Below are 22411 nucleotides of genomic sequence, written 5' to 3'. Positions count from 1 at the left end.
GCTGCACACCAATCTGTTAAACATCGACAGTCAAGCCTACAACAATCATGCCTATTCCAAAGCAAACTCTTCATCAGCAAACTCCTCCAGGAGAGAAATCCCTGTGTGCGCTCAGGTCAGAATGCTATAAGCTTTCTGACACTAAATGCTATAAACTTATAGCATTTCACACTAAATGCTATAAGCTTCTCGTTGCTAACCTATACTCTCTACAGCATAAATTTCTTGAGTACAGGGACCCACCTTAGTCATGTTCTTAATACAATCTCCTTGTTCCACACTACTACCAAAATACTCAGCTAGGTAAAGACCCTGTTAAACCTTAGTTAACCAAATACCAGAAAGCAGACACACTGTGGACCCAAGATACTGACAACAGATACTGGTACACAATAAAAACCACATTAGACAAGAAGGGATAGAGTGGCCTTGGAGCATAATGCTTTGAGAACTCGGTACAAGTAATGAACTACACCTCAGGAAAATGAACATAAATGAAGAATTTGGTATACATACAGGTTATACAGAGATCTTAGTTAAGAACCCCTACTTTCACAACAGCCTAAGATCCCAGTTCTCTTTTGCTTAGAAGACACAGAATATGGATTTCCTTACCGGTACCAGAAATTTCTTGACTTCCTCCATGGCATGGGCCATAAGAGCATAAGCCTCACATGGGGGTCCAAAGACTTCAATGAAGACATGCAGATCCATATTCAAGTGGGCATATTTGGGGTCTCCACCTTTGCGCAGCTCTTCCTCCTATGGAAACATGCAGAAATATGTCATATCACATGGACTAGGGAGAAGACAACACCTTTACCTCTAACCCAAAGGAACAGCAAGAAATAACCTTAATGTCCAAGAAAAACAGCAAAGTTATAATTGTTATGAGCTGAGAAAAGTTAAAAAAAAAAAAGAAAAAGAAAAACAGGAAAGTTTAAGAAAGTAAAACAAGAGGCCAAGTGCAGTGGCTCACATCTGTAATCCCAGCACTTTGGGAGGCCGAGGTGGGCGGATCATTAAGTCAGGAGTTTGAGACCAGCCTGACCAACATGGTAAAACCCCATCTCTACTAAAAATACAGATATTAGCCAGGTGTGGTGGGGCACGCTTATAATCCCAGATACTCAGGAGGCTGAGGCAGGAGAATTGCTTGAACCCAGGAGGCGGAGGTTGCAGTGAGCCAAGATTGCACCACTTCACTCCAGCCGGGGCAAAAGAGCAAGACTCTATCTCAAAAAAAAAAAAAAAAAAAAAAAAAGAGTAAAACAAGCTCTGAAGAACAGTAATTTGCACAACCTGCTAAACATGCACGTGGTCTGCTGCTAACAGTTAACTGTTGTCTTAAATCACTGAGATATCCACTGGAGCTCTTATTAAAAGCATAAAGAAGAAAAACTTAATTCTAGTCTCTATTAAGAGAATAGCTGTTTGCCAAGCGTTTGTTTTTAAATCTCAGGTAGAGCTGTTAATCACCACCAGCTCTGTTTATCTGCTTATATGGTCTAGGGAAGTGTTAAGGGAAGAAAGAAGCCAGGATAGAGAGAAAAAAAGCTCATGTAAATCTCATTAGCTAGAACAACATACTTCAGCCCTAACTATATTCATCTAGTTAGGAACGGCTTGAGAAAACAAAACACATGTCCATTAGGCTATATAAAAGGAGGACTGAAAGAACAGGTTTTCGGACTGCAGCAGGAGTATTTCATCTAATAAGGTGACCCCGGAAGGCTAAGACTATTCTGCTTTGGTGGGAAGTTTCTTGGCATTTACAGAGTACACAGCATATGTGGCTATGGCATGGGAAAAAAAAAAAGACGCATTAGATTCTATAGTCAGGATTACTCATGGTTCCTTTTGGAATACATTCTTTTAGTGAGCCTCACATTCCAGCTGGCTATAAAGCAAAACCAATTAATCCTCAAACTCATCTGCTCTCACAACACTATTGTTCTCACTTTTCCAGGTTACAAGAAAGGGGGTGTGCTGTTTGCATTTTAGTGTTTTTTGTCTGCCTAGACTAAGTTTTAGTATATCCAGCTCCCCTTTGAAGTTTTGAAGTTTTTTTTTTTTTTTTTTGAGACAGAGTTTCGCTCTTGTTACCTAGGCTGGAGTGCAATGGCACGACCTTGGCTCACCGCAACCTCTGTCTCCTGGGCTCAAGCAATTCTCCTGCCTCAGCCTCCCGAGTAGCTGGGACTACAGGCGTACACCACCATGCCCAGATAATTTTTGTATTTTTAGTAGAGACAGGGTTTCACCATGTTGACCAGGATGGTCTTGATCTCTTGACCTCGTGATCCACCCGTCTCGGCCTCCCAAAGTGCTGGGATTATAGGCGTGAGCCACTGCGCCCGGCCAGTTTTGAAGTTTTCACAGATAATCCTACCAATGTGCAAGATGCTACTGCTGTTTCCATTACTATGCAGTCAAAAGTCCAAAATAAAATTATCACTAGGGCACACCTAGGCTCTTCCAGGGTTGCCAAGCAAGTAAATTAACTTGGTGTACAATCTCTTGCATCCAACGCAAACTTAAAGGAGCAACATTCTGTACATATACAAAATTCTTGCTTCCATAAGGCATCTGTACTGGATTCTGGGCAAGTAGAAGGCATTATGATGTCCTCTTGCCTCACTAATGTGAGCTTACCTTGGCTTTGTCTCTCATTGAGCCCTTTCCCAACACAGAGATCTTTGCACCAGTCTCTTCCTGCAGTCTTTTGATTGTATTCCCTTGCGGTCCAAGAATCTTCCCCACAAAATTGAACTGACAGAAAATAAAGGATTTCTAAATATACTTGCTACTATATAAAAACATTTCCATATAAATTACTTCATTTGATTTTAAACAACCCTGCAATGGTAGAGTATTACCATTCCCATTTTACTGGAGCCATATTAATAAAGTGATTAGCTTAAGGTTATGAAACTAGAAAGTGGCAGTTCCTAGATTTGAATTCGGCTTTTCTGATGTATTCTGGTGCTCTTCCATAGTACACTAAGACCTTTACTATTTTATTTTTTACTTTATTTTGAGACAGGCTCTCACTCTGTTGCCCAGATCAAAGTATAATGACACAATCACGGCTCACTGCAGCCTTGACTTCCTGGGCTCAGGGGATCCTCCTGCCTCAGCCTCCTAAGTAGCTGGGACTACAGGTGCATACCACCACACCAGGCTAATTTTTGTATTTTTTGTAGAGATGAGATTTCACTACGTTGCTCAAGCTGTAACTGAATTTCTGGGCTCAAGTGATCTGCCTGCATTGGCCTCCCAAAGTGCTGGCATTACAGGCATGAGCCACTGTGCCTGGTCTAGCACTTAACATAAACATTTTTAAGGCAGTGACCTCAGAAGAGACTGTAGCACCCCCCCCTTTGATAGCACGCTTGATAAACTTTAAATGTAACTAATTGCTTTCCTTAAAAAAGGAAGAAAAAAAGCAGTTACGTCAAAGTAAACTTTTAGTAAGAAATAAAATTAACTTCATCCATTGAGGATTTGTGTTATATTTCCTTTTATTTAGATTTCAGATTAGTCTTTTGACAGAGAGCAACTCTTCGGGTTTTAATTTTTTTCTTTGAACTTGGAGCCTGAACATTCATTTGAGAAGTAAACTTTTTGATAATAAAAAGATGATTATATTTCCTTCCTGGCTACAGCTATGTTATTAGTTAAGGACTTAGATATTTCAAGTGCCACAAACAGGTACTGCAACCATGTAAGAGAAGCTTCATAGGCTGAAGTTTCTAAAGCATCACAATCCCCAGGAGTCTTTATTATAGCCCATGACACTCTCATAACTATAAAGATAACTCAAAGATGCAGGGTACTCTCTGCCTTACCTTGGGATACTGCTTGACAGGTATCAGCACTCGTTCTTTCAGTTTCATGTTCTTATGAGAAAATAAATCCAAGTAATTCTCCTCATCATCCTTTTTTGAGTCTCCTTTCTGAATCTTTTCAATTTCTGAATAGGAAAAACAATTCATTTTTGCTCTGGTAAATAAATGCAAATTTTGAAGTCTATTTAAAGCAATAACATGGAGTACCATATAGTGAGGCCAAATAGTTCACATGAATGTGCCAATTTCAGAAAGAAACTAGCTGAAAGCACTAAAGTTATATGAGGTTGACTAGAAAACCCAAAGCCTGCATTTAATAAAAGCAGTGGGCTCTTCTACCCTCACCTGAAGCCTTGACAATAGAGACATTTAAATGTTTCTTAAATCAATTTAACAAAATTAATTGGGTAAGATGGGAAAAAAAAAAAAAGAAACGAAAAATCAAAATCTACATCAAGACAATGTATAATCTTACCTTGATGAAAAAAACAAGTCAATAATCTAAACATACAATGTATATAATTCCATTAAATTCCACAGTGACATTTGTGCTCTAGATACTAGTCCTTAAGAGTCTGAAAGACCTTGTTCTTACTCTGCTACTTACTAGTCGTGTGACCTAAGACAAGCTAATAAAATAACATGTAGATATGCCTAATTAAAGCAAATTTTTCATAAAGTACCTAATATACAGTCACCATTATCTAGCCCAAATTCAGCCAATGCCTAAATGATACAAAAAAATGCACCAGGTACTTTTTTTGTTGCAACAGAGTTTCACTCCTGTTGCCCAGGCTGGAGTGCAATGGCACGATCTCAGCTCACTGCAACCTCCGCCTCCTGGCTTCAAGCGACTCTCCTGCCTCAGCTTCCTGAGTAGCTGGGGCATGTGCCACCATGCCTGACTAATTTTGTATTTTTAGTAGAAACAGGGTTTCTCCACGTTGGTCAGGCTGGTCTCGAATTCCCAACCTCAGGTGATCCGCCCACCTTTGAAATCCCAAAGTGTTGCGATTACGGACATGAGCCACTGTGCCTGGCCACCAGATACTTTTTTAAAAACTATTTTATTGAGGTATAACTGACAGGTAAAAAGCTGTACATAATTAATGTATACAATGATGAGTCTGGAAATAAGTATACACCCAATGAAACCATCACCACCATCATGGCCACAGACATATCCATTATCACCCAAAAGCACTTTCAATTCACAGGTTAAGACAGTTTCATTAGATAAAAACTTGGCATATAAAAAGATTTCTTATCATTAAGGAACTTCATTCACTGAGTGACTACAACTGTTTGATTGCTTCCTATGGCATGAAGAGGCAAATGAAGGGAGAACTGTAATAGGTACGATCATTAACCACTATGGAGGACTTACTAAGAGCAAGGCATCTATCTTGCAAAGTACAGGCACAGGAGATATAACAGAGCGAGTTAGACTGGTCTCTGTCTTCACTGTTTATATACTGGAGTTCCCAGACTATAGGGGTTGCAATGAAGTATACAGTTGAGTGCTATCACAGGAGTTCTAATAGAGATGAGGGCAGAGTGCCCAAGGAATGAGCAGCAACTGAAAGCTTATGTGGTCCACTGAGAATAGTTAAAAAAAAAAAAAAAATTATACTCCCTAAAATCTGTGGAACATTCTAAACATCAGAGAATATACTGTAACAGAATATTACATAGTATTCCCATACTGTATTCCTATCTTCTATAATTTTAAGACAGGGGTTCTCAAAATTGTTCATGCATCAGAATCACCTAGAAGAGGGCTTACTAGATTGCTGGGCTCCAAACCCAGTGTGGGATTTGGGTTAAGAATTTGCATTTCCAACAAGTTCCCAGGTGATGCTGATATTGCTGGTCTAGAAACTATACTTTGAAAACCACTGGCTTCAAGTATCTCTGCTCACTGGAACCTCCGCCTCCCAGGTTCAAGTGATTCTCCCGCCTCAACTTTCCAAGTAGCTAGGACTAGAGGCATGTATCATCATGGCTGGCTAATTTTTTTTTTTTTTTTTCAGTAGAGATTGGGTTTCACCATGTTGGCCAGGCTGGTCTCGAACTCCTGACCTCAGGTGAGCCACCGCCTTGGCCTCTCAAAGTGCTGGGATTATAGGCGTGAGCCACTGCACCAACCTAACAGTTTTTAAAATAAATGTTTTGAAAAAAACAAAAATTAAAAGTTCTGAGAGGTGCAACTGTGAAATATATAGATGAAGGAAAGTAACTGACTCTGACATGCTTTATAGAATTTAGAATTTCACACTGAAGACTTGTTTGTTAAAAAGTCTAACTTCAGATGCTATACTATACCACAAACAGCACATACTCACTGGCTTTCTGACGATTAAAATTGCTGACGAATTGTAAATATCCTTAATTAAAACCTTTACTCCTTTGAGAAAAGCTGTAAATGACAGTGCTCTTCACAATCCTGTTTCACTGCCTCATATAGAAAACAAACATGACCTCACAATTAACGGACTAATGCTTCATTCAACACTACTTGTGAGGGTAACCCTAACCTTTACTGTTTGGGAGCAGATCCTTCTACCCCTTCCCCCTACTGCTATTATTAACTTCTTCTGATCACTCTTTTTGAGCCTACTGTACCTGACTACACTACTTTCTAAATTCTCAGACTGGAAAACTTAGGCACTCAATTCTCAAAGTCCTGGAAGAACAAAGATGTCACAATTCTAATCTGAGAACATCACCAAGGAACTTTTAAGAATGTGGAACAGGCTGGGAGCGGTGGCTCACATCTGTAATCCCAGCACTTTGGGAGGTCAAGGCAGGCGGATCACCTGCAGTTAGGAGTTTGAGACCAGCCTGGGCAACATGGTGAAACCCTATCTCTACTAAAAATACAAAAATTAGCCAGTCGTGGTGGTGGGCACCTGTAATCCCAGCTATCGGGAAGGCTGAAGCACATGAATCACTTGAACCCAGGTGGCGGAGGTTGCAGCGAGCTGAGATTGTGCCATTGCGCTCCAGCCTGGGCAACAGAGCAAGACTCTGTCACACACAGACAAAAAAAGAATGTGAAACAAATTATATACTTCGTTTTATCTATGTCACTTTGTGCTTCCTAGGGTTACCATCTAGGTCAGATCTTTCAGCTGTATTTTATACCACTTTGCAGAAACCTTGGTCAGTGCAAGACTCAAAGTCTGTTAATCTGTTATACTCCTACAAGAAAGTGTGTTTATATGCAATGTAATGCACTCTGTGAATTCAATTTAAGGTCTTTCATTTTCTTATTTCTTAAAGACCAGTGTGATAGTATAAGGCCTTTCTATAACATTGATTCTTCTATTTTTTGAACTAGTCAGATCTTAGAATCCTTTTGTCTAACTATTTCACAAGTTTTTAAAGAATAGCAGTGGCCAGGGATGGTGGCTCACATCTATAATCTCAGCATTTGGGGAAGCTAAGGCAGGAGGATCACTGGAGCCCAGGAGTTTGGGACCAGATTGAGCAACACAGTGAGACCCCTTCTCTACAAAAAATAACAAATTAGTTGGGCATGGTGGTATGTGTTTGTGGTCCCAGCTACTTGGGATACTGAGTCAGGAGGATAAGGACTTGGAGGCTGTAGTGAGCCATGATCATGCCACTGCACTCCAGCCTGGGTAACAGAGTAAGACCGTCCAAAAAAAGAAAAGAAAAGCATTTTTAGATAATTCAGAGAAGGATCATTTAAATAAAACAGAGAGTTGAAAAGATAAAGAGAATCAGAATTTCAACCTAGAAAGCAAAAGACTGGTTGGGCACAGTGACACATGTGCTTGCAATCCCAGTGCTTTGGGAGGCTGAGGCAGGATGATCCTTTTGGACCCAGGAGCTTGAGACCAGCCTGAGCAACACAGTGAGACTCTGTCTCTACCAAAAACAGAAAATGTTTTGGGGGATGGGAGGGAAGGGGAGGAAGGGAAGGGGAGGGAGAAATGAGGGAGAGGGAGAGGGGGAGGGAGGAGGGAGAAGGCGGGAGGGAAATGAAGAGAGGAGATGGAGAAGAGAGAGGGAAGAAAAGTAAGCAAGCAGACTAAGAAGCTACTTGAGCTTTCAAGAAGGGTGGAGGGAGCTGGGCGCTGTGGCTCATGACTATAATCCCAGCCCTTTGGGAGGCTGAGGTGGGTGGATCACCTGAGGTCAGGAGTTTGAGACCAGCCTGATCAATATGGTGAAACCCCGTATCTACTAAAAGTACAAAAATGAGCTGGGCGTGGTGGTGTGCACCTGAAGTCCCAACTACTCAGAAGGCTGAGGCAGGAGAACTGCTTGAACCCAGGAGGGTTCAAGCTCACTGATCACAGTGAGCTGAGATCACAACATTGCACTCCAGCCTGGGTGAAAAAGTGAGACTCCCTCTCAAAAAAAAAAAAAAAAAAAAAAAGGTGGAGGGACTGAATTTATATATATATGTATTTTTTATTGAGACAGGGTCTCATCTTGTCACCCAATCTGGTATGACTGGAACAATCATGGCTCACTGCAGTCTCAACCTCCTGCGTTCAGGCGATCCTCCCACCTCAGCCCCCGTCCCCGAGTAGTGGGGACCATAGGCGTGTGCCACTATGCCTGGCTAGTTCTTTTTTTTGTAGAGATGGAGTCTCCCTATTTTCGCCAGGCTGGTCTCGAACTCCTGGGCTCAAGCAATCCTTCCACTTCTGCCTCCCAAAGTGCTGGGATTATAGGCGTGACCTACTGTACCCAGCCCCCCTAATTTTTTTTTTTTTTAAAGAGATGGGTTCTCTACTGCCCAGCTAAAGTACAGTGGCACCATCATAGTTCACTGCAGCCTCAAACTCCTGAGCTCAAGGGAACCGCCCACCCTACCCTCCCCAGTAGCTAGGACCACAGGTGCATGCCACCTTACCCAGTTGGGGCTAAATATTTATTTGATGCCTACCGTATATCGGATAGTATAGAACTATTACTTCATTAATCTTCAAAAATAACTCAGTGAACTGAGTTACTTATACCTGAGGAAATGAAAACTCAGACGTTAAGTAACTATTTCTAGGTCATAAAATTGTTAAAGTAACAGAATAAGAATTAAAATCCCAGGCCTGGCTGGGCACAGGGGCTCATGCCTATAATCCCAGAACTTTGGAAGGCCAAGGTGGGAGGACTGCTTGGGCCCAGGAACTTGGGACCTGCCTGGGCAACAGAGTGAGACCCTATCTTTACTAAAATTTAAAAATAAACAAATAAATAAATTATATTAACTTAGTACGGTGGTATACACCTGTTGTCCCAGTTATTAGAGAGGCTGAGGCAGAAAGATCACTTGAGCCCAGGAGGTGAAGGCTGCAGTGAGCTATAATGGCATCACTGCACTCCAGCCTGGGTGACCGAGAGACCCTGCCCCTAAAAAAAATTTAAATAAAAAAAATTTTAATCCCCAAAACCTAGCCTTCAGGCCTTCGCTGCCTTTTTCTGAAACTTTTCCAACTCTGTCACCCAGGCTGGAGGGCAGTGGTGCCATCTCAGCTCACTGCAACCTCTACCTCCCAGGTTCAAGCAATTCTCCCTGCCTTAGCCTCCAGAGTAGCTGGGATTACTGCCACCATGTCCGGCTTGGCTAATTTTTATTTTTAGTAGAGACAGGGTTTCATAATGTTGGCCAGGCTGGTCTTGAACTCCTGATCTCAGGTGATCTGCCTACCTTGGCCTCCCAAAGTGCTGGGATTACAGGTGTGAGCCACTGCGCCAGGCCTTTAACTTCTAATTTCATGCTTTTACTATTGCCTCTTGATGGATGTGTGTCTGTGGGAAGCACACTTTACACAAGGAAGAGCTGATTTTTATAAAATTTGGGAAGTATAATTTATACCCTCAGACTCTGGCATATGGCCTAAAGGTAATGAAAGGGCTTTATGGGTGTCTCAGATGTTCAGTTGCCTGATGATCTTTCCTTCTTCTTTTTCTTTTTTCTTTTTTATAGATGGGGTTTCACCATGTTGGTCAGGCTGGTCTTGAACTCCCGACCTCAGGTGATCCGCCCGCCTTGGCCTCCAAAGTGCTTGGATTACAGGTGTGAGCCACCACGCCTGGCCCCTTCTTTTTCTTTTTCAACTCTGTATTTCTCTCCTTGTCCTTGCTTTCCCTGGAGAGCTAGAGTAGACTGAAACAGGAAGAAAAAAAAATCGAGGAGCTTCCTAAAAATGGCTTAACCTCAGGCAGAAGTACTTTCTAGACAACCCTTTTGGAACTGACTCCTTTAAATAATCTTCACTTGGGTCTCTGGAGATCCTGGATGTCCCAAGAGCCAAAGAAAACAAAGCTGAGGTATAAACAACACAAGAGATGACCCATTTGCTTCCTGGTCAGACACTTAGAATAATCATATCTTATATCCAATGCCTTCTATGTGTCAGGAATTTTGTATTTATCATTTCACTTTGTCTTTGTAACCACTATTATCTTCATTGGACAGATGAAGAAACCTGGGCTCAGAAAAGTTATATAACTTGTCCAAGATCTCAAAACTAATTAGTGACATAGCAGATATTTAAACCCAAGTCACTACTTATACCAAAGAGAGTAAATTCAATTAACCTTTTGACAGTTCCTTCATCTTTTACTATAACTTAACCTTCCCCACCCCCTATTTTTTTTCTTTTTTTTTTTTTTGTAGATTGTATCCCAACCAGATTATAAGCTTCCATGTTTCTTAATATGTCTTAGAGGAAAAAACATGGGTTTTGAAGCTAGACAAAATGGGTCTGATTCCCAGCTCTCCTATATGCTTGGTATACAACTTCAGGGGCTCAATTTTTACATTCCAGGCCAGTAGAAAACTCTGTCATATTGACTATGGTCTCCCCAGTCTTTTCCTTAGTACACAATTTAGAGTGTAGAGCTTTGCATCTTTGAAAAAAATTTTTTTAATGTTAAGGCAATTGTAGATTTATATGCAGTTGTAAGAAATAACAGTGATGCTATATACTTCACCCAGTTTTCCCCATAACATCTTGCATATCTATATCACAATCAGAAAATTAACATTAAAAGAAATAAGAAAATTTGTTGTACAGTCCAAAAAATGCAGAATTGACAATTCGTTAACTTTATTCAGATTTCACCAGCTTTACATGCCCTTATTTGTTTGCTTAGTTCTATGCAATTTAATCAGATTCATGTGACCACCACAGTCAAATATAGAACAATTCCATCATGAGGATCCTTACCTTACCCTCTGATAGCCAGTCACCTTCTTCCCTCATCCCTCACCATTGGCAACCACCAACCTGTTCTTCATCTCCACTATTGTTTCTTCAAGAATGTTATATTAATGAAATCATATAGTATATAACCTTTTGAGATTAGCTTTTTTCACTCAGCTTAATTCTCTTGTGATCAATCAAATTGCTGCATTTATCAAGTTCATTTTTTTAAACTACAGAGTACTGTTCCATGGTATGGGTGTGCCAGTTTATTTGCCTATTGGAGGCATTTGGTCTGTTTCCAGTTTTTGGCCATTATGAATAAAGCTGCTGTGAACACTCATGTACAGGTTTTGTGTTGACTTGAGTTTTAATTTCCCTGAAACATCCAAAAATGCAACTGGTGAACTGAATGGTAAGCACATTTATTTATTTTTTTGAGACAGGGTGTCACTATTGCCCAGGCTGGAGTGCAGCTATATGATCTCAGCTCAAGGCAGCCTTGACGTCCTGGGTTCAAGCAATTCTTCCACCTCAGCCTAAGATCAATCTCCTGAGCTCAAGTGATCCTTCTGCCTCAGGCTCCAGAGTAGCTGGGACTACGGGTGTGTACTGCCATTCTCAGCTAATTTTTAAAGTTTCTGTAGAGACAAGATCTCACTAGGGCTGAAGCAATCCTCCAACCTTGGCCTCCCAAAGTTCTGGTATTACAGTCACGAGGCACCAAGCCCAGCCAATAAGCACATTTAGTTTTGTAAAACAAAAGCAAAAACCTTCATGATCACAGAAAAATGCATACTTAATGATATTCCGCTTAATCTTGCTAGACTTTGTTTTATAGAAATAGTATTATACTGTAGTCTTATGGGACACATTTTCTTCATGTAACATTAGTTTTGGAGATTTCTCCATGTTGTTGCCTGTAGCTGTAGATTATCCATTTTCACTGTTACATAAATCTTTTCTTTTCTTTTATTTTGAGACAGAGCTTCACTTGTTGCCCAGGCTGGAGTGCAATGGTTCAATCTAGGCTCACTGCAACCTCTGCCTCCCGGGTTCCAGCAATTCTCCTGCCCCAGCCTCCCAAGTAGCTGAGATTACAGGAACCCACCACCACGTCCAGCTGATGGTGGGTGCCTGTAATTTTTGTATTTTTAGTAGAGACAGGGTTTCGTCATGTTGGTCAGGCTGGTCTTGAACCCTGACCTCAGGTGATCCACCTGCCTCAGCCTCCTAAAATGCTGGTATCACAGGCGTGAGCCACCGCGCCCAGCCAAATATTTTCTGTTGTAAATCTATCACATTATCCAATGGATGGTGAAACAAGTTGCAACATTTTGTAAACATGGCACACCATTTTATGAATCAGGTGCTCATATGCAAGTTTCTATGAGCACATTCCTAGGAAAGGTGTTGCTGAGTTTTAAGGAATCTGAATGTTTAGCTTTCAGATGAAATACCAAACTGTTATCCAAAAGGTGATTGTATAATTCACACTTCCACCAGCAATGTGTAACAATTCCTTCTAATTCATATTCTCTCAAGCCCTACTTCTTGACTCAATTTTTGTCAACGTACCACGTTTGCATTATTTTCCTCCCTCTAAAAAAAATGTTTTTTTACACGACTTCAACTCTTTTAGCTACTTTATATTCAACTTGTCAAGCTGAAAAAGTAAATCCAGTTGGAAACAGTTTGGAAAATGCAAAAGTCCAGCAGGTTAAGAGTACTGTCCTCTTTATAATGTTAGTTTCCCCTCCCCTGAGGGGATAGGCATAAGATAGCCAGAAGGATAAACACAGTGACTAAAATGAGTAGCAAACCTCATGGTACATGTTACATGCTCTACAAAGGTTAAATATTGTTATTGTTGTTGCTTATGATTACTCACATACTTTTGAATTAATTTTTATTGCTTATCCCAAGGCATTTTATGTTATTCTAAGAATGAGAGGCCGGGAGCAGCCACAAAATGAATGAGGTCATTTTGCCAATTCTTTTCTAACTGGCTATACTGCTTGCCTATCAGAAACCTAGCAATTCGAACACCTTTTTATTTTTATTTTTATTTTTTTAGAGACGGGGTTTCACTATGTTGGTCAGGCTAGTCTCGAACTCCTGACCTCAGGCGATCCACCTGCCTCAGCCTCCCAAAGTGCTGGGGTTACAGGTGTGAGCCACCGTGCCCAGCTTTTTTCCTTCGAGACGGAGTTTTGCTCTGGTTGCCCAAGCTACAGTGCAATGGCATGATCTCAGCTCACTGCAACCTCCACCTTCCTGGTTCAAACACTTCTCCTGCCTCAGCCTCCAAGAGTAGCTGGGATTACAGGCATGCACCACCATGCGCAGCTTATTTTGTATTTTTAGTAGAGACAGGGTTTCTCCATGTTGGTCAGGCTGGTCTCGAACTCCCAACCTCAGGTGATCCACCCACTTTGGCCTCCCAAAGTGCTGGAATTACAGGTGTGGGCCACCGTGCCCGGCCAATTTGTACATTTTTATCTCAATCAGTCACACCCCTGAAGACTTTCCTAGGTGAACAATCACGATGTTGCAAATAGTGGCACACTTTGTGCCTTTTTTTCCTAATATTTATATTTGGTTGAATTTCTAGCTTTTTTTTTTCTTTTTTGGCCGGGCGACCCAGAGGGACCCGGGAGGCCCCCTTACCTGCCGTCAGCAGCTGCATGGCGTGAGTGAAGGACGGGTCGAGTGAGTCACCATGCCTGGCCTTACTTTCCAGTTTTAATAGCAGGTTTTGCTAGCCCTGTAGAATGAACTGGGAAGGTCTTGATATATTTCTATAGAACACTGTAAATAAAGGAATTAACTATTTTGAAGTTTCAACAGACTTTGTAAAATATTCTCCACTGTATGCTTCTGAAGGATGGATTTCTGAGTATCCTTTCAAGATCTTTTGCAGACTGCTAATCTATTCAAAATGTTTATTCTTGACTAACTTATACTAACTTATATTTTCCTAATTGTAGAAAGCAGAAAAAGAACATTGACATATATAACAGTATTTTACTTAGTATATATTAACATAATAAGGTAAATTATTTCTCTTCCAGAAAACAAACATGGATTGAATTCTTATGTCTGCAAATACATTCAATTGTCAACACACCTGAATATCAACCTGGCTAATATAGAAATCTATATTCAAAATTTTTATTCCTCAAAATTTTATCATTTTTCTTTTTTTTTGTTTTTTGAGACGGAGTCTTGCTTCTTCACCCAGGCTGGAGTGCAATGGCATGATCTTGGCTCACTGGAAGCTCTGCCTCCCAGGTTCAAGTGATTCTCCTGCCTCAGCCTCCCCAGTACCTGGGATTACACGCATGTGCCACCACGCCCAGCTAATTTTTGTATTTTTAATAAAGACGAGGTTTCACCATGTGGGCCAGGCTGGTCTCAAACTCCCAACCTCAAGTGATCCGCCTGCCTCAGCCTCCCAAAGTGTCAGGATTAAAGGCGTGAGCCACCGTGCCCGCTGTCATCATTTTTTCATCACTCCCATCTTCAATGAAGACAAAATATGTATTATTTCATGAAATATTTAGTAGGAGGCCACTCTGCGCAGCACTCTTCAAGGCACCGGAGATACAGCGGTGAACAAAGCACACAAAAGATTCCTGCACTCTGGTGGAGCTGACATTCTAGCCATGAAGGAGAATGGGTGATCAACAAACAAATACTGTACATAATGACAATATACAGTGCAACAGATGCTGATAAGTGCAAAGTAAAGTAAACCCAGGAAAGGAAGAGGGGAGTTGTGTGGGTGGTATAGGAAGAGTGCTCAGGGTCTTATGGTACTTTATGAGGAATGGGCAAGTTACAGTTCCAAGCAGTAGACTCTGCTTTCTGGTTTCCTTCTTCTGTATCTCATCAACTTCAACACCCTGTTAACACTGTGATACTTTCAAACAGACTTTTCTTTTTTGTCACCTATTATCCCAGATAGACTTTAATATTTTGTCCAATTATAGCTAATTTTTAAAGTACAATTTGCAACAGGCACTATGGTGAGGGAATTGGGGAGGTGTGTAGACTGACCAAAAAATCCTGGTTATGCTGCTTACTAATTTTGTTATCTTAGGCAAATTATTAATCTCTGGGTGCCTTGGTTTCCTCATCTGTAAAAATGAGAATAAAAGCAAGTTCTCATTTCATTTCATTCTAAAGGTTAAATATTTAATGTAAAGTGCTCAGATGCCAAACGTTAAAGTTTAGCTATATTTTTCTTCCGTGTTTTTATTTTATTTTATTTTTTGAGATGGGGTTTCACTTTTGTTGCCCAGGTGGTGTGCAATGGCGAGATCTGGGCTCACTGCAACCTCTGTTTCCCGGGTTCATGTGATTCTCTTGCCTCAGCCTCCCAAGTAGCTGGGATTACAGGTGTGTGTCACCATGCCTGGCTAATTTTGTATTTTTAATTTTTAATAGAGACGGGGTTTCACCATGTTGGTCAGGTTGGTCGCAAACTTCTGACCTCAAGTGATCTACCCTCCTCAGCCTCCCAAAGTGAGCTACCGGCACCTGGCCCTTCCATATGTTCTTACCAGAGCTTAAACATTACTATTCTATCTTTTCAAAGTCTCACTTCTTCACAGTGGGTTGTGAGTTTGCTGCAATTCCTTTGCAAGATAATTCAGAAATACCTTAAAAGCCAGGCTCTGGCCGGGCGCGGTGGCTCACGCCTGTAATCCCAGCACTTTAGGAGGCCAAAGTGGGCGGATCATCTGAGGTCAGGAGTTCGAGACCAGCGTGAGCAAGAGGTGAAATCCCGTCTCTACTAAAAATACGAAAATTAGTCAGGCATGGTGGCACGCGCCTGTAATCCCAGCTACTCAGGAGGCTGAGGCAGGAGAATCGCTTGAACCCGGGAGGTGGAGGCTGCAGTGAGGTGAGATCGCGACACTACATTCCAGCCTGGGTGACAGTGAGACTCTGTCTCAGAAAAAATAAAAAAATAAAAAGCCAGGCTCAATATATATTAACACTTACCAATGCTACAAAGAATCCATACATCCCGATTTCATTCTTTCAATGAACCAACATTACCTCAATCACACTTCCCAATTTCAGTTTGGTTTAAAGAAAAAAAAAAAAATACATCCAGAAAGTCGAAGTTAAAAATAAAGAGCGCTCTCTTAGTTAAGCACTGAGGGGAGACTGAAAATTACAAGGAACTTTTAAGGATCAATAGTTTTTGACAGTTATCTTAAAAAAGCGTAAAAGATGAACACCACATTGGTAAACAGCCCTTAACTTAGTGTTGGGAGACAGAGAACAAAGGGAGGGAGGTAATATTTTCATAACGAACTGTTCATTATATTAACCTTGCCAAAAAGTCCAACTACTCATTCAGTGTTGAATGATGGGAATTTTTACTTGCTTACTAAAATTTAGGTATCATAAGAAATATTTATTAAAATAATGTTTTAACTAGAAGTGGAGGTCAGACAGCTTTAGGGAAAAATCAGGGCGACTAGGTGATTGGCCAATGCTGATCAGAAAAAGAGCGCTAATCTACAGAACAAAGACTCATTTCACTACTGAATAAAAAATGTAAAACAAAGCAACAAAAAGACCAAGACTTTCAGTACAAGCATCATGCAACTTCTCTCAATTCCTGTCCATCTCGCTGGGAAACGTCATGCGAACTACGCGGCAGTTCCTATCGTCCCATTTCAATGTCTCTAGGGTAATATCACTCCTTCTTCAATGATGGTGAACCCACAGTGTAAAATGAAAGACAACCTTCAAACTCAGTATAGCAGTTCTTATTTTATCAGCCTTAGTCGGAAATCTGATTCGAAAACCTCAAGCTCCGATCCCCATAAATCGCTCCTTCCTCCCAGCAACTTAAGCTTCGGTTACCGCTAAGTCCGGCTCGGCCCCAGAGACAGCGACGTGCTGGACAGGGCATTCCAGCCTCACCCCACCTCACCTCGGCCTTTCCTCCCCCGGCCCCTCCCCGCTCTGGCTGTCTTCACCTCCCACACCTCGGTTGAGGCGCTCATTGCCACCCGCGATCAAAAAGGCTTCCCCTTCGGGGAGAGGGGGAAGATATAGGTTCATTTCTGGAAGAATCTGCGCGCTCGGAGCGCGGGGCAGCCGCAAGAGGAGGGAGGAGAGCAGAGTCGGGAAAGGGGCGGGGAACTCAGCACTATCCATCAAGATGTTAGCGCTAGGAGATCGCAAAGTCGCCTTTGGGCCTGCACTGCAGCCTAGAAATTCTCCCTCGCACTCCGGACTGAGGTGGGAACGTGGACTCCAGGGTCCCAATGATAAGGATGAGACCGGAGCTCCCGACTGCTTCGGTCTCGCGGGGGCGGGAAGCGAGAGGAACAAAGCCAGGGCCACTCATGCCCTGGGATGGCCGGGCGACCCAGAGGGACCCGGGAGGCCCCCTTACCTGCCGTCAGCAGCTGCATGGCGTGAGTGAAGGACGGGTCGAGTGAGTCCTTCTCGGCCATGAGTTCGGGCAGGTACTTGTTCTCCGGCTCCATCTTGACCGACGCTGTGGCTGAGGGGGGCAGCAGCGGGGTCGGAGCTGGCCCGCCCACTGTCGCGTCGGGACCCGTGGCCGAAGGCGGCAGCAGCGGTGGCGGCTGCGTGGCGGGCGAAGCGCGGGCGCCCCCGCGGGATCCCCCGCCGCCTCCCCGGGACCGGTGAGGCAGCGGCGGCTGCCGAGACGGCGTCTGACGCACCGAGGGGTGGGCACCTGAGGGGTCCATGGAGCCGCTGCGGCCCGAGGACCGGCTCATGCGAGCGGCGGGGTCGTCCCGGCGCTGCATCGGAGAGGATGTGCGATCGAAGGAGTGAGAAAGCGACGCGGTAGCGGCGGAGGCCCGGGCGGCGGTTGGCGGGGGTGGGAGAGCGGGAGCTGCAGCGACCGAAGCCGACCCTAGCGACCCAGCGAGAGCGAGCACCGGAAATGAGGCGACGCGCGTGCGCAGCCAGTCACCGGCACCGCCCTTGGGTTTCTCCGCGGAGAACAAAGTCCCCAGTCCAGCCACGGCGCCTGCGCACCACCGTGGCGTCCGAAGAAGTCGCCTCCCGACTCCGGCTTTCCCTCCGCGCCTGCCAGGCCAGAATTTGGCGCGCATGCGCGGGAGGCTGCCGGCTCCGTTCGTTTCCTTTTCCACGTGACTCGGCGCTAGCGGGACACGTGGGTCCTCCCCTTTCTGGTCCAGTGGGCGGAGGGGGCGGGGGCTGTGGAATGTCTTTGTCTGCTCGCGGGCCCGCGGAGTGTGGGGCGGGAGACCTGTTACTCGCCGGGCCACGCCCTCTCCAACGGCCGAACAGCAGGGAGATAGTGCGCAACGGGGTGGGGTGGGGTGGGGAGGGGAGTGGGATGGGGGCGGTCACTGAAGTGAGAAACTAAAAGGAGACTGCCGTGGGGGACCCGGAAAGGGGAGAGAGAGAGAATTGAGGCTGCTTAGGGAGGAAGAGAGGAGGGGGAGAGATAGATACTGCACAGGGAGAAAGGAAGACTAAGGGAAAGTCTGATGCCAAAATAGCGGGGGAGATGGGGAAGGGAAACCTGGAAGGAGAAATTGAGGAAGGACGGCTCGGTGGAAACACTAAAGGCTATTGGAGGACTTGAACTAAGAGGGAGGGTTCGGATCAGAGACCTGAAGTCTAGCAAAGAAAAGGGCCCCAGACAGCAGGGAACACGAGAAGTTTCCAGTATTATATATATATATATTTCCAGTATTACATATTTTGCAGTCGGTTCTAAAACGGTTGCCGTTGCTGGTCAGGGAAATCTTAAAAGAAACAGCATTTTAGCTCTTTTTACATACTTTACTGCTTTCTGTGACTTACGTTTTGTTTCGCCGTCATTCTTGCCTATTAAGTATTTCTTCCGTCAAAAAGTGGGATAGAGACCAGATCCTTGATCGACGTTGGTTGCATCATTAGGATGGCTCCTTCTACCATTCCAGACTGGTTCAGAGAGACCCTTGCCATTACTCTCAAGGCCAAGGTACATACGTAGTGGACAGTCTTCGACGGCGTTCTCCACATCCTGGAGTGCTATATGCAAGTGGAGCTTTAGGTTCCTACTTATCCTATAAACCATCAAAAGCCTAGTGACCTAATTTTTCCTTCCCTCCACAGATTTTTTCCTTCTCCCACTGAAAGCACTCGAGACCCCCATCCCTTTTCCTTCTGGATCATTTCTCCTAATGAGCCCACACTTTTCAAAAGTCTTTGGGGACGGGTGCATTGGCTCATGCCTGTAATCCCAGCACTTTGGGAGGCCTAGGTGGGAGGATTACTTGAGGATAGGAGTTCTAGGCCAGCTTGGACAATATACTGACACCTCATCTTTATAATTAAAAAGTTTCAGGCCGGACGTAGTGGCTCACGCCTGTAGCCCAGCTACTCAGGAGGCTGAGCAGGAGAATCGCTTGAACCCGGGAGGCGGAGGTTGTAGTGAGACGAGATCTTGCCACTGCACTCCAGCCTGGGCGACTCCATCTCAAAAAAAAAAAAGTTTATTTGGAAGTTGTCTTCTGAGTACCTGGAAACTGTTGATTTTTGGATGTGAAACTTAAAACCCTTAAACTAGAGAACATAAAGGCCTTCTTGGGGTTAAGGTAGAGGATTTACCAAGTTATCCATAGAAATGAAAACACATATCTATATATGTGTGTGCATATGTATATATATATATATCTCCAATGTCTGGTGGAGTACTTTGAGGTCCCAAAAATTGACTCATCCTCGGTCAAATAGGAATAAAAATATTTTCGAATAATTGTAATGAATGAAATGTGATAAATGTCAAAAAGACAAAAAGATATTTGAAAATTAAGTGCAGGCCAGGCACAGTGCCTCATGCCTGTAATCCCAAAGAAGGAAGATCGCTTGCATCCTGGAGTTTGAGGCCAGCCTGGGCAACATAGTGAGCCCTCATCTCTATAAATAATAACAAAATTAGCTGGGTGTGGTGGCGTGCACCTGTTGTCCCAGCTACTTGAGAGACTGAGCTGGGAAGATTGCTCCTTGAGGCTGTGAGATTGAGGCTGCAATGAGCCACGATTGCCCCACTACACTCAGCCTGGATAAGAGTGAGACCTTGTCTCAAAATAAAATGAAGGCCAGTGCAGTGGCTCACTCCTGTAATCCCAGCACTTTGGGAGGCCAAGGTGGGCAGATCATCTGAGATCAGGAGTTTGCGACCAGCCTGGCCAATACAATGAAACCCCATCTCTACTAAAAACACACAAAAAGTTAGCTGAACATGGTGGTGTGTGCCTGTAATGCTGGCTACTTGGGAGGCTGAAGCAGGAGAATCACTTGAACCTGGGAGGTGGAGGTTGCAGTGAGCCGAGATTGTGCCACACTGCACTCCAGCCTGGGCAACAGAGTGAGACTTCGTGTCAAAAAGAGAAAAGAAATGAAAAAAATTAAGTGCTATTGGAGTTCAATGCAGAAGATAGATTTTGGCCAAGGGAGAATAAGTTCCAGGCAAAGGGAAGTGCAATAAATGAGCAGAGATGAGAACGTGAGAAATGTGTTTAGGGAATGGGAGTAATCCAGTGTCAAACTTGAAGGAATAGGTGAGTTGAGACAGCAACTGCATGAAGAGGGGGAAAGGGGCAAGAAGGATTTATAGTTCCCTTGCAACTCATTTCCGCTGCTGCCCTTGAAGGAGCCTGCTTGAGTGGTGGTGTTACAAATAGCTGAAGTGTCCTTGCTCTGTAATGAGATGCCCAAATAGAGATCCCTTGAGCTGAGGCTAATAAAACTTTGATAAAGGTGTGTCTGAGAAGGAGCTGAGTAGTGGTGTCTGTGGCCCTTCTAGACTAGAATCAACAGCTACCGCATATGTATATCAACATGTTGTAGCCATAGCTATATACAATTTGAAAACACTGGCAACAAAACAAAAAATAACCCTCAGTCTTTCTGGGTGCTTGCCAGACCTTTATTTGCTTTCCCTGAGAGTAGGGCTGAGCGGGGAAGAGATGCGCTCTTCTTCCAGGTCAGAACCCTAAAGGTAATATCAGGCCATGAGTGGTTGAGGTTGCAGTGTATGTACCAACTAAATGATGCAGCAGCCTTCTATTTTGGGGGCCCTTCTCAGGGGGTAGGGAAGAGTAATTTCTGCCCTGAGAGCCTAGAAGTCTGGAGTTTTTTTGTTTTGACCATAGTATGCCGCCCTAGGTCCACCTGAAGGTTAACAGCCTTGTGAAAAGACTGACTTTGGAGTGAGGCAGATTCAAACAACCTGGCAATGCCTTGTCCTCACTGTATATTATTTGGAAAACCTCCTAAATTTAGTTTCCTCTTCTGTAAAGTGTGGTAATGAGATCTACCTTGAAGGCTTGTGAACATCTGACAAATACCAGTGTAAACCTCCTGATAGTAGGGCTTGTAAGCCAAAGTAATCATTATTATACCATTTCATGCCTGAGGAAGATTTTTGGGTGCTTTATATTGGCTGTGGATCTGAAAGTTCTACTCTAATCTGTATCATTTTCACTGAGTATAGCTAGGCTTATTTTGAGGAGAAGAGGAGTGTCCAAAAAGAGAAAGTTTATTCTACCCTTAATCCAGCTGCTATAGTGTAGGGTATAGCAGCAGAGCATAATAGTTCAGACGGAGGTCAGTAGGCTCTGCCTCTTACCTGCTGAATGATTGAGTACAGTACTTTGCTTTGGGGCATTAGTCAGGATTCTTTTTTTTTTTTTTTTTTAACGGAGTTTTCACTCTTGTTGCCCAGGCTGGAGTGCAATGGCGTGATCTTGGCTCACTGCAACTTCTGCCTCCTGGATTCAAGTGATTCTCCTGCCTCAGCTTCCCGAGTAGCTGGGATTACAGACATGCCCCACCACGCCTGGCTAATTTTTTGTATTTTTAGTAGAGATGGGGTTTCACTATGTTGGTCAGACTGGTCTTGAACTCCTGACCTCATGATTTGCCCGCCTCGGCCTCCCAAAGTGCTGGGATTACAGGCGTGAGCCACCGCGCCCGACTAGTCAGAATTCTTTCAAGAGACAAAATAAATACGGTATATAGTTAGATATAGACATTTGAGAAGGGACTTGTGAGGGCAATTGGTTCACAATTACTATTATGGAGGCTGAGAAGTCCCATTCGAGGCCTTCTGCAAACTGGAGACCCTGGAATGCCAGTGGTGTGGCTAAGTCCAAGTCTGAGATCCTCAGAACCAGAAAAGCCAGTGGTGTGATTCTCAGAGGCTGAAGGCCTGAGAACCCAGGGGCTGCTGGTGTTAAGTCTTGGAGTCCAAAGGCTGAAGACCCTGGAGATCTAATGTCCATGGACAGGAGAATAAGAGTGTCCTAGCTCCAGCAGAGACAGGAAATCCCTTCTTTGCCTTTTGTG

At 43.6% G+C, this 22411-nt stretch overlaps 1 protein-coding gene across 2 annotated transcripts in view; it reads right to left on the bottom strand.

Annotated features, from left to right (window-relative positions):
- Positions 1 to 17975, bottom strand: part of KHDRBS1 (KH RNA binding domain containing, signal transduction associated 1) — a 43662-nt gene extending 25687 nt beyond the window's left edge. For both annotated transcript variants that reach the window (XM_064363616.1, XM_012439958.2), the window contains exons 1-4: positions 17466 to 17975; positions 3852 to 3976; positions 2656 to 2772; positions 616 to 762 (exon numbers count right to left, since the gene is read on the bottom strand). In XM_064363616.1, coding sequence (XP_064219686.1) covers positions 616 to 762; positions 2656 to 2772; positions 3852 to 3976; positions 17466 to 17847 — 771 coding nt within the window. In that variant the 5' untranslated portion in view covers positions 17848 to 17975. The remainder of the gene's footprint in view (positions 1 to 615; positions 763 to 2655; positions 2773 to 3851; positions 3977 to 17465) is intronic.
- Positions 17976 to 22411: the final 4436 nt, after the last annotated feature.

Source organism: Aotus nancymaae, unplaced genomic scaffold, assembly GCF_030222135.1.
Source record: "Aotus nancymaae isolate 86718 unplaced genomic scaffold, 86718_ANA_hifiasm-v0.15.2.pri h1tg000053l, whole genome shotgun sequence".
In the NCBI taxonomy this organism is placed as follows: domain Eukaryota; kingdom Metazoa; phylum Chordata; class Mammalia; order Primates; family Aotidae; genus Aotus; species Aotus nancymaae.
This window is presented reverse-complemented; position numbering and strand designations above follow the sequence as displayed.